Consider the following 16741-nt stretch of genomic DNA (forward strand, 5'->3'; position numbering starts at 1 on the left):
CCTGTTTATACTCGTACATTTGTTCCAAATTTCCTATTCGGATGAAAACATATGTATAATCAATTATTGTACAGTCTTATATATAAAAAAAAAGTCATTTATTTGTTACCCATAAACATGATGATATACAAATACATGTATCTGGAAAAAAAAATTTTAAATGCTACAAGACATATATGTACATTGTGAATTAAAATTAAGTGCATGTATCAGAATACTTCAAGCTTTTCGAAACATAGGCTTCGGAACCGGGGGGGGGGGGGCTTTTTGCAAAGTTAGACCTAACCATTAGGCACATAGCAGAATAGACGGTTCAGCCCCCCCCCTCCACTTTTTCTCGCAGGAAATATAATTGTTCCTTAATGTACCTTGAAAGATTGAGAAGTTAGAGTCTTAGGCATACTAGCCCCCCCCCCCCCCCATCCCCCCACCCCCCCACCACGGATTAAGATTTTCATGATTTGGGGGAAAATAATTTTTAATGTACTAGGTTAGATTTTTTCTTTTGGAAGTATAGGTTTACTCCCCCCACCCTCACCCCCCCCCCCTCCCCCACGGATTAGGATTTTTTATGATTTTGGGAATTAGGTTTTTTTCTCTCAATATTTCTGAGGATCAGTCTAGCCCCCCCCCCCCCCACTTTCAATTTGCTTCCGACGCCAGTGCGACGTGAATACTGCCATGCCTTAAATTTTCTTCAAACTACTTGTACAGGCAATACATAAGACTGTAGGAAAATAAATCAAACTTCGTTATAGAAAACATTGTATGCATTAATTAATGCATATTTTGATGATAACAATTTATACAAAATGTTTATTTTATGACTTTCCGTTTCCGTCAGGCTAAGGCACATCTATATAGATAATTATAGCAAACCAAATTTTCACGCCTCTATTCACGTAAAATTTGTCAGTCATTTGTTGCATTTCGTATCACTTTAATTTTACCGGGTGGAAGTAATGCAAAAGTTATAACTTGACATCTTTGTAAATTTTGTATTTACTGCCATCCGGAAAATAAACAATTTATAGAATAAAAAGAAGTCGGATAGAAATAAATTTTTTAACGAGTTTGACTTTTGCCATAAGAATAAGACTGGTAATAGGCGTAGTTTAAAAAATGGATACAGGGGAGGGGGGTGTGTAATGTAAAGTTCAAGCTGATAATTTATGTAATTAAATGATCCCATAAACAGAGCTATGCTAACAATATAATATTTTACATTTGTAATTAACATTCCCAAATTTTTCATTATAAAAATACAGGTAATTCTCAAGTGAATGACAGGCTATAAATGTTATTACAACACAGTTCACACCTCTTGTTCTGAACCATATAAAACGACATGGCTTAATAAAATTAGTAAATAAAAATCCTAATCAAGCAAGAACGCTCTCTTGGCGATGCATGCATAAAGACAAGCACTGTTTCAATAGTTTTTTTTAAAAACATATTTCAATTCTTGTATAGGTAATAATTAATTTCAGAGGAATGATAATACGAGAAAAATATCTAAATACAGTGAGATGTTTCGCTCCGAGGCAGGTGCGAAACATCTCAGGGCGAAACAAAATAGGTGCGAACCATCCCGGATTCCAATAATCGATGACGTATATTGCTTCCCAAAAAACGCCACCTGGTGTTTATTTGTGCGTCCGCTTGTTTCATGTTGATGTATGTTCGTTTTACATTTATGTCTGTTGGTTTTACTTTTTGTGTTTGATTTGTATTTAAATACCTTTGGTTGATTTTTATGTACATTTATTTTGCAAAGAAGACTATTGGTTTTGCATTTATGGTCATTGATAATATTATTTTAGATTGCTGAATTTAGTTTATCGTTGATTTTGTAAAAATGTATTTTTTGCCCTTTCCGCTGCCCATAGATTCCCACCTTTCTCAAACTACATGATTTGATTCCGTTTAGGCCAAAATCGGAAGTCCCGTGCCGATGACAAATGTTGTAGTGTGATCGATGAGATAAAGCAAGTATCTCTCGCATACATTTATGAAATTCTTTGAAATATTACACCGAATTGTTACTCTTCTCAAAAGTCAAGCACGTAGCATCGTTTTTTTCAAAAGTGGGTGGAGGGGGGGCAGACTCATCCAAAAAATTTGGAGGGGGGTGGGTATACCTTTAAATTCAAAACCCGTTTTCAGGTAGGACTTCATCCTATCGAACGACCCAAAGGTGGTCGAGTGATTGTCAGCTGACGTATTGAAGTCGGTGAACGAACGATCAGTCAGATGGCCAGTTGTATGACGTCGTGTATTGTTTTAAAACTGGTTCAACATTCGGAGAATGTTTCTTTACTATCAAGTCGCCTTGACATTTCAGTTTTACAAATAACAAACCAAGGTTCAACATTTTTAACTGTGGTCCAGGTAATTTTATCGCGGTTTAAAGTAAGTTAACTTATCACCAAGCGTATTGAGTTCCATCTATCGTCGAAGAATGCACCACACCCGGTTAAAAGCTAGATAACTCGCCCTTTTCTTGTGTCCTTAGTTAACCCCACCCTATCGCAGGTTCCCATGTCAGCAGTTGCATATTCTTCTTTCTTAAATCGCTAATATATTTTTGAAATATATGCTGTTAACCATGATTATATATATTATCGAATAAAAATACACATATGTGAAAGCCATGGCAGAACAGTACGTCCGTCATTCAATGAGATCATTTGACCAATAAAATGTTTTTTTTGGTGATTCATTCGCGGGTTATGTATTTTTTTCTGCAATGATCGCTACCTTCATAACCCGCATGAACCATTAAAGAAAAGCATTTTATTGTTTATATTAACATCTTTCTTTTAACTTATTAATAAATTGAGCGTAAAAAGTAAGTAAAATTCACTAAATTACTGTAAATGTACATAAGTACGTTTGCTAAATGAAACAGCCAAATCGTCTCCTTTGAGACTTTGAGTCTGACATCTTCATGATTATTTCGTGCAGTCCGTGATTTTTCTTGGGTAGTTGTAGATCTCGACCAATCGATAAACAGGGCGTGTCAATTTCAGTCCTGTCACTTTCTTGTCAGTTTCAGCCGCTGTAGATTTTGACCAACCGATACACGGGGCGTGTAGATTTCAGAGGGCTGTATCTATAGAACTATGAATTAACTATAAGTTTCCGTAAGAAATAGAGGGAATAATACTTGGTAGATGTAAATATATTGTATTGTGCAATAATTCTGAGATTCCGATGCTCTTTCTGTTTCACAACTTTGAATGATACCGAAGAAGTCTGAGTAGTAACCTTTAGTAACGAAGATTATATTTTGTAAGCTTCATTGTCCAGAGGTACATGCGTTATTATTATACTTTCATGTTAAATACTGAAATCTGATTGGTTTAAACGCAGTTGGTAATCCGTTCTAATACCCTCAGCGTAAGCAACACACTTGGCAAAGGGTAACACAACGAATTGTTACATGCGCGCAAATCATGGTTTACGGTCGAGGTTCGTAAACTATGGTTAACAGTCGATAAACCTAATTTAAAACTATGACGCTTGGCATTATTTATATAATGTAACCCAATTGATTATGGCACACCAAATTCACAAAAATAGTTAAACATAGTTTTAAATTAGGTTTATCGACTGTTAACCATAGTTTACGAACCTCGACCGTAAACTATAGTTAACTATTCGTAAACTATAACTTTCATCTGCAAAACCATATTTAACGGTTGTAAATTATAGTTTACGAATGGTTATCTAAGTTTGTATGCAAATAACGTTAACGTTATAGATTTTAGTTTAAACAATATTTATTGATATTTTACAAAAGCATGTACATGTATTCGGCATAAAGTACAATAAGATTGGGAAACAAGCCAAAAAGCTTACACAAATCCCTCTCTTATAGATTTTACCGATAAATATAGATTCGTGTTTGTAAAGTATAATTTTACATTCGTGAAGTATATAGTTAAGAGTTGTTTATCATAGTTTAAAAATCGTGAAACCATAGTTATCAGATAAACTATGTTTTGCAATCCCAACTGTTTGTTTTCAGTGTTAATTATTGTTTAACACTTCTGAAAAATAAGTGATCGCATTGACTATGGTTTACAATTGTGAAATATACGATTATTAACATTCGTAAACTAAAGTTTTTTGTTCGTAAAGTTTATAACCGTTGCACCTAGTTTGTCACTGTGAAACTATGATGAGCTCATTGTTGTGAATTTGGTGTGTCATAGTAATTGATGAGATTTCCCGCTTCAGAAAAAAATTGAAGGAGCCAATTGGAACACGGAATGTATTCTTCATGAGAACGAGAAAACTCCAGCCAGTTGGCTAGCGATTGGTATTCGCAAGCGAGATAGGCCGTGGGGTCCTTTAAGCAATGTAATTTATTTCATCCAGACCTTTGCTGTATCTAAGTAAGAAATTACAAACCTTTGCTGTATCTAAGTAAGAAATTACAAACCTTTGCTTTATAAAAGTAACAAATCACACTTAAGTAAAAACTTCAAAATACCCTGAACAATTTGTCTCTATTGATGACGTAAATGCATATACCCTGTTGGATTGTAACATACATATATATTGTTCCAGTTTATATTAAAACGATTTTCTTAGTAGGCATGTTATTCATTTACATTTTTTAAAGAAATGAAATCGATAGCTACCTTAATTTTATAAACTTAATTCATCAACCGATTTGTCCCTATCTCATCAGAATAGAGAAACAAGTATACTCACAAATCTGAATATTTTGAGATAACAGAACACCCTCGTCCAAACACGAATCTGTATATCCCTATCTGGGGATTGGATGGTTAGCAAATAATAAAGAACACTTGAAGTTTACTACATTTAATACAAAGACATCCCACAACAAGCGCCATATTTAGTTGTTACACATTGAATTATCTGTTCTCTGTTTATTTTTTTTTTTACCAATGTTTGAATTAGATATATAAGGTTATCTTAAAAATAGTTCCAGTTTCACGGATTCCTTTCCTTGCCGAGCATTCTTAACTCCACTCAAGGAAAATATTGAAAACTCCGAGAGACAGAGCAGGGACAACAACTTTTTTGGATATAAACTCTATTCCAGAATGTTCCATAAAAAGAAGGGGACACAAAAGGTTGACCCCAAGTTATCTTGCACTCCAAAACAATTCCCCCCCACCTACTCCAATGACGACACAAAAACAAACAAGACCGAATAGCCATGTTGCTAGTGGTGGCCCCTTATCGGCTTGAGTCCAACTACCTTCCCCATAGATCGATCCATTCATGGTATCAGTCCACCGACTGTGTCACCCCATCGTACGATAGTTCCGAAGGACAAAGATCGACTTACTGGTTCTCTTCAGCTCACTTTCTGTTCCTGATTTACTGTACCTGCCATCATGATAGACAGAATGAAGGACTTTTTATTTGTAGCGATTTTTATATTGTGTCTGAGAGGCACTTTTACACAGGTAAGGGGCTTCTGTTTGATTGATAAAACACGGAATTGGCGATCGTGACGTACAATGCTAACGGTTGTTATGTACATATTTCACCATTTTAGTGGGTTTATTACACATTTAAAGTAATAATTTTGTTCACTTGAATTAAACCTTTGGTTTTTAAAAGACCTTGTGAATTTTCGACGACTAAAATGTCTTATAATTGCTTAATTTGGTCGACTGTAGTAAAGACTTTGAATATCATACTGAACTTTTTGTCGGAAAATCTTAGTACATTCACTAAACCTATAATATTTTATAGTCCCCTTCACCCCTACCCTCCCTCCAAAAAGAACTATACACAAAACAAATTGAAATTAAATTATTGATGTTATATCTTGCGCATATCAATAACCAACTAATTATTTAATTAAGGAACTTTTTAATCATTATAATTAACTTTTTTAACGCTTGGATACTTTTATATTTTAATACATGTAATTACTTAACTAAAGATTTGTCAAGTACAAACGTGAGTTTTGCGTAGAAACATTTCGGTTGAAGTATTGCTACCTACCACGCTAAGAATGTGATAAGTTAGTGCGTCTTAACCTTTTGAGTTTGACCCACTTCTACGCTCACAAATATCCCGCTGATAAAATTCATACTTTTTTATTTATTTTGATTTAAGCTCATTCATACAGAATGATCTGAACACCAAACAAATAAGGGTAATTTTGCTTTAAATACCGCGCGACCGGCGAATGAGTAGGAAAATAATTTTAAAGACTTTTGACATAATATTCCTCCATCCCTCCATGAAATAAAATCCAGTCATATTTGATAAGATAAGATGAATCTTTTTCAATTAACCTACAGGAAGATTTGATACGTTATCGGCATGACGATTTTTTAAAATAAATACACAATATTTTAACATACAAACATCTTTGTTTCTGACGTTGTTGGTTTGATATTGAACCTTATTTTTAAAGCCAAAATCAAAAATAAAGATACATGTATGTGTAAATATACCTAAACGAGTATTTTGATGATGAGTTTATTGCAAAGACTTTTGAATGTGTGTTCTGTTTCAGACTACGGGTAGATGTTCTATGTACGGAGAATGTCAGGAGGGACCCACAGGGAACCTGAACTGTGTGTACGATGGGCCTCCCAAACCCATGAATGAGAGCGAGGGCTTGGAAATACTCCGGACCTACTGCCCTAATATAGTCACTAGTGAGTATTACACTAACATAGTCACTAGTGAGTATTACACTAATATAGTCACTAGTGAGTATTACACTAACATAGTCACTAGTGAGTATTACACTAACATAGTCACTAGTGAGTATTACACTAATATAGTCACTAGTGAGTATTACACTAATATAGTCACTGGAGATTATTACACTAATATAGTCACTGGAAAGTATTACATTAATATAGTCACGTGTAAGCATTACACTTATATAGTCACTTATAAATAATACACTAATAAATTCATTAGCGAGTATTACACTAATTTAGTCACTAGTGAGTATTATACTTATATACCGTAGTAGCTAGTGAGTATTACACTAACAAAGTAACTAGTGAGTATAGTGACTGATATAGTTACTTTAGAGTATTGCCCTAAAACAGGCAAGCATATTAATGAGCGAGTACTGTCCCAATATATTAGTAGTCACTAGTGAGCACTGCCCCAATAAAGTAACTAGTGAGCACAGCCCCAATAAAGTCACTAGCGAGTTCTGTCCGAATAGTCACTAGTGAGTACTGTACTTATATAGTAACAAATTCGATTTCAAACAAAATCGATTTTATTTATTAACTTAATATTTACCATCATGAGACTAAATATGAGGTGATTCGTATACTTTTTAAGCATACTTGATTATTATAAAATCAACACAAACTGATAAAGAAAAAATATTTTTTTTATCTAGTATGTATTTCTCAATCTACTTAGTTGCGAAATACATGGCTAAAGTAAGGCGACCAGTTCGGGCAAATAACCGTAAATATGCGGTCATTTCAGATGCGGTAAATGGTCCCGCTGTATCAGGGGTGTAAAAAAAATATGTCTTCAATTTGATGGAACTGTCTTTATAAATTGATATTTTGTCTCTCTCTGTAGGTGACCAGCCACTGACTTGCTGCGATCTAGCTCAGTTGAGGTCTTTTAAGAAGAACATGGGCGTACCCCAGCAACTGCTGCTTCGATGTCCCTCATGTTACTACAACTTCCTCTATCTCTTCTGCTATTTCACCTGTGATCCCATGCAGGCGGATTTCCTCAAAGTGTCGATGAAAATGCCTAACATCGCGAATCCTTCTGATCCTAGAGAAGTCGTCTATTCGGTGGACTACCACGTGAGCGAGACTTATGCCTACGGAATGTACAATTCCTGCAAAGACGTCCAAATGCCAAGCACGAACGCGAAAGCCCTGGATATCATCTGTGGAAAGCCGGCGGCGGACTGTTCCGTCCAGGACTGGCTGAACTACATGGGATCCACTTCTAACGGGCAGACGCCGTTCACCATTAACTACCATATCGACAATACATCCACAGTGGACATTCATCCCATGAATCACAGCGTGACTCCATGTGACCAGAAATACGGCAACCTGTCGGCCTGTAGTTGTCAGGACTGTCAAGCCACGTGCGCGCCCCTCCCCCCTCCTCCCTCACCCAGAGAACCGTGTACCGTGCTGGGAATGGACTGCTGGTTCTTTGCCATGCTCATCACTTTCATCGCATTCTGTGTCGTATTTCTCAGTTTTATTATCGTCTCCATGTTTTTCAATCGAAACAGACCGGCAAAAACTGAAAATAAATGGAGTCAAGACAAAAAATATAAAGACAGTTCCTCCCTTGAAGGGAAACATAGAGGCACGGTCTTACAGAGAGGGGGGTTATGGATCGAGACGTCTCTGGAGATGGTTTTCCGACGATGGGGAACGTTTTGCGCCAAAAACCCCGTTAAGATTATCGTAGCCGGCCTCGTTTTGGGTGCCGTCTTCTCTGTTGGCATAGTGATGTTCGAAGTGACTACCAGTCCCGTCAAACTCTGGTCAGCCGAGAATAGCAGAGCCAGGCAGGAGAAGAATTACTTCGACTCTCATTTTGGGTAATACATGTTCAATATTCAAGAAGCTTTAACGATTTGCATTTCGTTGAAATACGACACATCGCGAAATAAGTCCTTTTGAACTGCGCATTGATCTTATATCTTATTAATCTTCAACTACAAGCATAATTAAAAAATAATTATAGATATGGAATTAATATTCTTCGAGAGGAAAGCTCAATTTATTCAATAACTCGATTAAAAGGGGTAAAAAATAAGGAAGCGTCACAATACACCCAAATTTATTTATGACCTTTTCCAGACCTTTCTACCGAACCCAGCAGTTGATAATCACAAGACCAGAAAATGCCTCTGGGGTGCGGCACGAGGTCCCCGGTATCAACTACGGCATCTATCGGAACTATACCTCCATATTCGACAAATCGTTCCTGCACAAAGTGAGTTTGTTTTTGCATGGGTTGGTGGGGATATTTTTATGATTGTGTTTTTTATAGTAATTTTTAATATAAAGTTAAATATTATTACTAATTTGTCATGTAATAATTCTTAACTTTATTTTGAAAATTAGTAATGGACAGTAAAAGAAAAACCTATTGTTTTAAATGTCCTCTAAGACATACATGTACATGTATATCATGATTATCTGAAATAAATTTTGTAGCAATATTGCAAAATATATTATTCTTGATATACATGTACAATGTATATTATTAAGGTGGTATGGGACATCTGTCGATATCAATGTGGATTAAAGTACTATATAATTGAAAAACTTTTACTGGTTTAGAATTTTCAAATTTTACAATATTTAACCAAAAATAGCTTTTAAAATTATTTGAAAAGGTAAAAATTGTAAAACCCCCAGCGGGATTCGAACTCATGACAGGTTCGTAGTAAACCCTCTAACCCACTGCGCTACTGAGTTAGGTGACCATTTTTGTAAAGAAACTACTTATATAATTACACTTTATTTTATTGTTTATTTCGATAAACAATACGTGTCTCATACCACCTTAATTTCGATGTGTGTCATAAAAGACGTAACGTCGGGTCTTTACCTTAGATTTCTTATTGACAGGTTCTGGATCTACAGCTTACCATACAGAATCTTGAGGCGGACCACAAGGGCAGCAAGGTGGCGCTAGAAGACATCTGTTTCCAGCCCCTGGCCCCAGACAACACTGATTGTACCATACAGAGCATACTGGAGTACTGGCAGAACAACCATACACGGCTGGACAAGATTAAGTATGACGACTATAGCGGGTTTTACGTAGAAGGGGACTACTTGGACCACTTCTCCGACTGTGCCAGGTAACCACACCAAATCATGTACATGTACATTAAAGAAAGTGGGCGCTTAAGATGTAGATTCGGCAGGAATCTGGACGCACAGGGAGGGTGAAAATTACGTCGATTAATTTTACCACTTACTAGTATCTGGAAACAAATTTTTACGTTGTTAAATAACTGAGTAATAATTAGCTGGTTTTTATTTAAAAAAGATCTCTATTACTTTATTCTAGGTCTTAAACAAGTAAATTATAAGCTTGGAATTACTTTTTTAAAAACAAATACGAACAAATATATTTTATATATGAGTTTAATCAAGTGTCAATTGCCTTAATTGACATACGGGGCTGTTTTAGGAAATTATTATAAAGAAGCCTCAATTAGTTTTCTCTTTGATCGACGGATTTTTAAGAAACTTGGCATAATGTAAGTGTCATTACCTGTCTAGGGCCCCTGCCTCAGTCTCTGACCAGCATCACATGGACCTGTCCTGTCTAGGGGCCAGTGGTCAGCCAATTTTCCCCTGGATCTCCCTGGGGGGATTCACAGGTAACGTTATCTTTCATAACTTTTAAGATTTATAGACAGTTTCAGTGCTATTCATCCGTCATCACGAATGTTGTTGTACTACGGCCAGACTCTATACTTGGTTTCGTGGTTTCGCCGCTGATCACTGTCCGTTCTTTCTATAGGAGAGAAGTACAACGAGTCTACAGCTCTCGTCATCACCTTCGTTGTCAACAACCATGTCGACGAAAAGCAGAACGAGAAGGCCCGCGCCTGGGAACTAGAGTTCCTCCGCTTCATGAAGAACTTCTCCGACCCCGACATGATCATAGCTTATTCTGCTGAAGTAAGAATTCACAGACTAGGTGTAACGCCACATTAGGTGATTCTAGTCTTGAATGGTAAATGAATACAGTTCTTTTTGTTGTTTCCGCAGCGCTCCATCGAGGACGAGATACAGCGCGAGAGTGCATCTGACGTGTGGACCATCGTGATTAGTTACATAGTCATGTTTGGGTACATCAGTATCACGCTGGGGCAATTCGGACGATGCTCACGCTGTGTGGTAGGTATATGTATATCCTGAGCATAGGCGTCGGAACCGGGGGGCTAAAGGATGTACTATTTTTCAAAATAAGATATAACCTTAAACAAAAGCTTTTTTTTTTTTTTACATCTAGCCCCCCTCTCAATTTGCTTCTGACGCCACTACTGTGTTTAGTTCTGTCAATATTCTCGAATCAATCGAAATAAACATTGCGGAACATCATTTGACCGATTATCTTTGTAATAGACAAAAGGGAAAAATAAAAAAGTAATTTGCGTTCCTTATTAAAATGACAAATTAGCTAATAATGTAGATAGAAGATCATCCTTTAGAATTATCCGAGAAATATCTCCTATACATGTGGTGCTTGTTTCAGGTCTCCTCCAAGACGAGCCTCGGCCTGTGTGGGGTCTGTATTGTACTGCTGTCCGTCTCCTCGTCCCTGGGTCTCTTCAGCTACTGTGGGATAGCCGCCACTCTCATCATCATTGAGGTCGTACCTTTCCTGGTACTGGCTGTCGGTGTGGACAACATCTTTATTCTGGTCCAAGCTTTTCAGGTAAAGAAAGAAATCATTCTGAATATGCATGGATTAACAATGGTAATATTCAAATGACCTAGCCATGTATCGATATCGTTGTAAAAACTGGTCTTCACCTAACATTGCGAATTGCGATGAAGAATCAACTACAAATCATTCCAGAACACCATTGAATCGAGAAACGCTTTGATATAAAAAAAAAAAATTAACCATGTTAAGAGTTTGTTGAGAGTGTCAGAATTGAATTGACATGTACCAAAGATTACCAAAGATTTACCTAAATATTCTGACGTGTGGTTTTATTATTCGCACACAGAGGGACGAAGGTCATCCGGACGAGGAACTGGAGGACAGAATCGGGAGACTTCTGGGAAAAGTAGGTCCCAGCATGCTCCTGGCTAGCTGTTCAGAGTCACTGGCATTCTTTCTGGGTGGGTGTCTACTATAATGACTGTCATTACCTAGAAAGGGTTTAAAGAATAAAGAGATTTTATATGCATGTGTTGTTTTTTCTCCAGGTGCATTGACCGACATGCCTGCTGTTAGAGTGTTCTCCCTTTATTCTGCAATGGCGGTGTTACTGGACTTTTTATTTCAAGTGACGGTTTTTGTTGCAATAATGACTTTAGATGCCAAACGCGAAGAGGTCAGTAAGGACAGTTAATAACTGAATCAATTTTTTCAGCGGTCATTTACAATCACATTTCTCTCGCTCTTTTTCTTGTTCAGATTTGTTATTTCGTAAATTAATACACTGGCGCGGTGGATTTTTGTTCTATTTTCAAATGAGTGATAAAAAAATTTCCGTATACAAAAAGTTTAATAAGGCATGCTTTGTACTAATGTGGATGTCCGTTTAAACATTTCTGAATGTAAATATGCTATTTGAGCTATTGTGTTTGGTTTCAATAACCCTTGTATTTGATTATTTCCAGAGCAACAGACTAGACATTTGCTGTTGTGTAAAACTGGAAAAATCAAAGAAAAATGAAGCCTCGGAGGGAATCCTGTTCAAAATTTTTAAGAACTTCTATTCAGAGGCGTTGCTGTCTAAATTTGTTCGACCAGTTGTGGTAAGATTATCAGCTGTTGATCTTCAATACCTATGATATCTTGTTTATCAAACAAATACGTGTAAAAAAAATTGAAATTTTCCATTTCAAAAATTTCAATAATAATGTTGTTTTCCTTTTCAGATGGTCTTGTTTGTGGGATATTTATGCTTCAGTGCCTCACAGATACATAAGATAGAGATTGGACTGGATCAAAAGCTCTCTATGCCAGATGTAAGTAAAGACTAGGATGAAACCAAGTCAACACCTCAATGGCATAGAAACTATAAAATCCACGGCTTTTAACTATTCAAAGAACATTTTTCTGTTGAAATTGGTTTCCACTCTGGGGTTTGATGATTCTCTGATAAAAAATTCATTCTCTGTAGGGTGATACAAGTACTGTGAATCAACTCTTATAGCCAGAATCCCTTGGTCGGGAATAATTATCACCGCTGACCAGTCTATTAACTTAATATGTTTAGGATTAATGTATCTCGTTTTGATATCTCTGTTGACAGGACTCGTACGTACTGAACTACTTTGGTAACCTGAGTGAGTACCTACACGTGGGGGCCCCCGTCTACTTCGTGGTCGAAGATGGTCTGGACTACACCACCAAAGTAGGTCAGGATGTGGTGTGTGGGGGGACAGGGTGTCCGGAAGATTCTGTGGTGGGCCAGATCAGCACAGCGGCCAAACAAGCCAATTAGTGAGTACTATATTATACTGTAAATTATGGCGACGTGTAATTAATTTTAAAGTTTGAAGATATCGAATCTGTTCTGTATTGCTTGTGTTAGTAAAGAAAACACAATTTCCATGGTTTTTTATTTTCAAACTCTAGCACTTACATTGCCCACCCCACGTCTGCCTGGATAGACGACTATTTTGATTGGCTGAGGCCGGGTGGGGACCCCCCGTGTTGTCGCGTCTACAATCAGGCGGGGAACTTCTGCGCAGCCACCGGTAACGTGTTCCAAATTGCTCTGCAATGTCATTGAGAATAATATTTTAGACAAAAGCATTTAAATCCATGTAAATTTCATTGTACAGTGGTCAATGCCAGTTGTGCCACGTGTCCTGTTCATAAGACTGCCGACAGCCGGCCTGTCTCACAAGACTTCATGAAGTTCCTTCCCTGGTACCTTAAGGACAATCCGGGGATCAAATGTGCCAAAGGGTAAACATTTGTAACAAAATTGAAAAGAAAAAAATTATTGATGCATTTTTATATTGATCTGTACATGCATTGTACCTTTTGGAATTTCAGAGGTCATGCAGCATACGGAAGCGCTGTTAACCTAAAAAACAACAACAAAGCTGTGGGAGGTAAGCATTGGAATCAGGAAGATAGTTGATACTAGTAGTGTCTTTCTGTTAATACTTTCAAGATTGTTGGTCCTTTCGTGATGAAAGAAAACTTAATGAAAATTTTTTTATCTCTCTATCCATTCTCCAGCCACGTATTTTATGACATACCACTCCATAATGAAGGACAATAAGGATTACATCACGGGACTGAAGGAAGCCAGGAAGGTGGCGGCCAACATGACCAACATGTTAAGATTGAAGACCGGCGGAAACTCCACCAAAGTGTTCCCTTACAGGTAAATATCGCAACGCATTTTTCTGTCATGCAAAATGGAAAACGCGACGCGTGCATACATTTTAGTGTTTGTTTTAATGTTTATGATAAAGAAATAATTAGTATTTTCTTCTTTGACATTGCAGTGTGTTCTATGTGTTCTATGAACAATACCTCACCATTGTGGAAGATACTATAAAAAACTTGAGCATATGCATCGCCGCCATATTTGTTGTGACGTTTGTACTCTTGGGATTTGACATCATTTCCGCTTTCCTGGTGGTGCTCACAATAACTATGATCGTGATAGACATTTTAGGATTCATGGCTTTGTGGGATATTTCTATCAACGCGGTCACCCTAGTCAATCTTGTGATGGTTAGTCAGCCACTGTATTCCTTTCCTTACTCAAAGGAAAAACCTTTTGTTTCTCAAAAGTCCAGAGAATCAGAGTCCTTAATTAATCAAATACTCAATTTCTAAGAAAAGTACTTTTTGCTAAAAACACCGATTGATTAAACATATATGTGTTTCTTTGTTTATCTGTAGGCTGTAGGAATATCCGTAGAATTTTGCGCACACATCACGCGGGCCTTTGCTGTCAGCCATCAAACCACAAGAGTCAAGAGAGCAAAGGACGCCGTAGCTCATATGGGGAGCTCGGTATGTTACTATATATATATTTATTAAATCACGTGAACAAAAGACCCAATCACATGTAAAATGTTCTTGCATTAGGCGTAACACACTCTACCAACCAATCGAAAAATTTCACTCGCAGTACTGATGATATTCGATACTAAGTGCTAATGTTTTTCTACCTGTTTTCATCTAGGTGTTGAGTGGCATCACGTTGACAAAGTTAGGAGGAATCATCGTCCTGGCCTTTGCCAAGTCCCAGCTGTTCCAGGTCTTCTACTTCCGGATGTACCTGGCCATAGTTGTGTACGGGGCCACCCACGGGTTGATTTTTCTACCAGTTCTATTAAGTTATATTGGTAAGCTTTCAAATGTTCTCTCTCACATCTATGTTACTGCGATATCCATATGTTTAAATTATTCATGTATGATACCGTGTAGATAGAATCCTTGTAACACCAGGTTGCGCTTCCAGTCAAGAATTAAGGTTCCTTGTTAAATTCCAGTAAACGACGTAAAAAAGAGGGAAAGGGAAAATATTTTATTACTACAGTTATATTAAATATTATTATTCTGTTTTTTCCAGGTCCCCCAGTGAACAAAGTGAAATTAGACTTTATAGAATCCTCAGAAGAAGGAAACGTCCATGAACAGCGTCCCCACTCAAACGGACGCACAAATTTTGCATTCACTGATATTGACATAAAATGCACCAACTTTAAACAGTTAGACAATTCTCATCTGTGATAATCAAACTCAGATCCTACAACGAATCGCCTGAAAATTGCTAGATCAGCGAAATGAACAGCAATGCTTTCTCCCACCTCTGAACTTGTGCATGAAACGACGATTTTGACCGTCATGATTAACTTGGTGCAATGTTACCCACACTGGTGCAGATATTGATGGCCGCTGTGCATGGCTATACCCTGTCCATTTGCCGCTTGTTAAACTGCAAACAATGCATAATACAGTGATTAAAGCGCATACAGAAGGTCATTGAAGTCATACAGACTGTATGCCATTATACTAGTATATGAAATTATTTTGTCCGTATGTCTGTGTGTGTGTTTATTTATTGCATGTGAGTATTTTGCGTATTTCGTATGCTAAATTTTATGAGTGGTTGATCAAATTATGACATCTTTGATGTAAAGTTTACTCTATGTCAGATGACATGTAACGTTTAATTGATGAAAAAGCGTTATGTTGAATAAATGAATAAATTAAAGAAATGTAAGGTTGTTCTGATTAAAAGAATATTTTGTGATATTGTTTATTTTTTGTCTCAAATTACTGGTCGAATTCTGAAGTTTGTTGTTGTTATAAGCATGCATATTGCTTTCATTTGTTACACTGTATAAATAAATGTTTCAATGAAATAAAATTGAAATTGAATATTTTGGTTATTTTAAAGGTGTTGTTTATTATGAACATGAAGCATCTTGTTCTAACTTTCATCTGCCTGTCTGTCTGTCCATCTGTCTGTCGAAAATTCAACTATAGACCCGTTCAACAAACACTACATTACACTATACGCCATCTGTCTATCAAATAGTTAACTATAAACCGTTCATCAAACACTACACTACACTATACGCCATCTGTCTATCAAATAGTTAACTATAAAACGTTCAACAAACACTACACTACACTATACGCCATCTGTCTATCAAATAGTTAACTATAAACCGTTCAACAAACACTACACTACACTATACGTCATCTGTCTATCAAATAGTTAACTATAAAACGTTCAACAAACACTACACTACACTATACCCCATCTGTCTATCAAATAGTTAACTATAAACCGTTCAACAAACACTACATTACACTATACCCCATCTGTCTATCAAATAGTTAACTATAAACCGTTCATCTAACACTACACTACACTATACGCCATCTGTCTATCAAATAGTTAACTATAAACCGTTCAACAAACACTACACTACACTACACCCCATCTGTCTATCAAATAGTTAACTATAAAACGTTCATCTAACACTACACTACACTATACGCCATCTGTCTATCAAATAGTTAA

General features: G+C 36.8%; 1 protein-coding gene across 1 annotated transcript; it reads left to right on the plus strand.

The window, feature by feature from the left end:
- Nucleotides 1-5233: 5233 nt before the first annotated feature.
- On the plus strand, nt 5234-16091 carry LOC105317346 (NPC intracellular cholesterol transporter 1). Its single transcript, XM_011413958.4, has 22 exons — nt 5234-5453; nt 6521-6665; nt 7567-8563; nt 8826-8961; nt 9603-9838; nt 10266-10366; nt 10510-10670; nt 10761-10889; nt 11248-11430; nt 11729-11843; nt 11931-12058; nt 12348-12485; nt 12609-12698; nt 12986-13176; nt 13312-13433; nt 13521-13647; nt 13738-13796; nt 13927-14074; nt 14199-14430; nt 14602-14715; nt 14888-15050; nt 15278-16091. Exons 1-22 carry the CDS (start codon nt 5382-5384, stop codon nt 15436-15438), a joined length of 3948 nt encoding a protein of 1315 aa, XP_011412260.3. The 5' UTR covers nt 5234-5381; the 3' UTR covers nt 15439-16091.
- The last annotated feature ends 650 nt before the right edge of the window (nt 16092-16741 follow it).

This window comes from Magallana gigas, chromosome 5 (assembly GCF_963853765.1).
Source record: "Magallana gigas chromosome 5, xbMagGiga1.1, whole genome shotgun sequence".
In the NCBI taxonomy this organism is placed as follows: domain Eukaryota; kingdom Metazoa; phylum Mollusca; class Bivalvia; order Ostreida; family Ostreidae; genus Magallana; species Magallana gigas.

Excerpts from the sequence above, each read along its gene's own strand:
- LOC105317346 (XM_011413958.4), top strand. The coding sequence starts at position 5,382 with ATGATAGACAGAATGAAGGACTTTTTATTTGTAGCGATTTTTATATTG. Across the intron at positions 9,839-10,265 it reads CACTTCTCCGACTGTGCCAG|GGCCCCTGCCTCAGTCTCTG; the intron begins GTAACCACACCA and ends TTACCTGTCTAG. Across the intron at positions 13,434-13,520 it reads GAACTTCTGCGCAGCCACCG|TGGTCAATGCCAGTTGTGCC; the intron begins GTAACGTGTTCC and ends TTCATTGTACAG.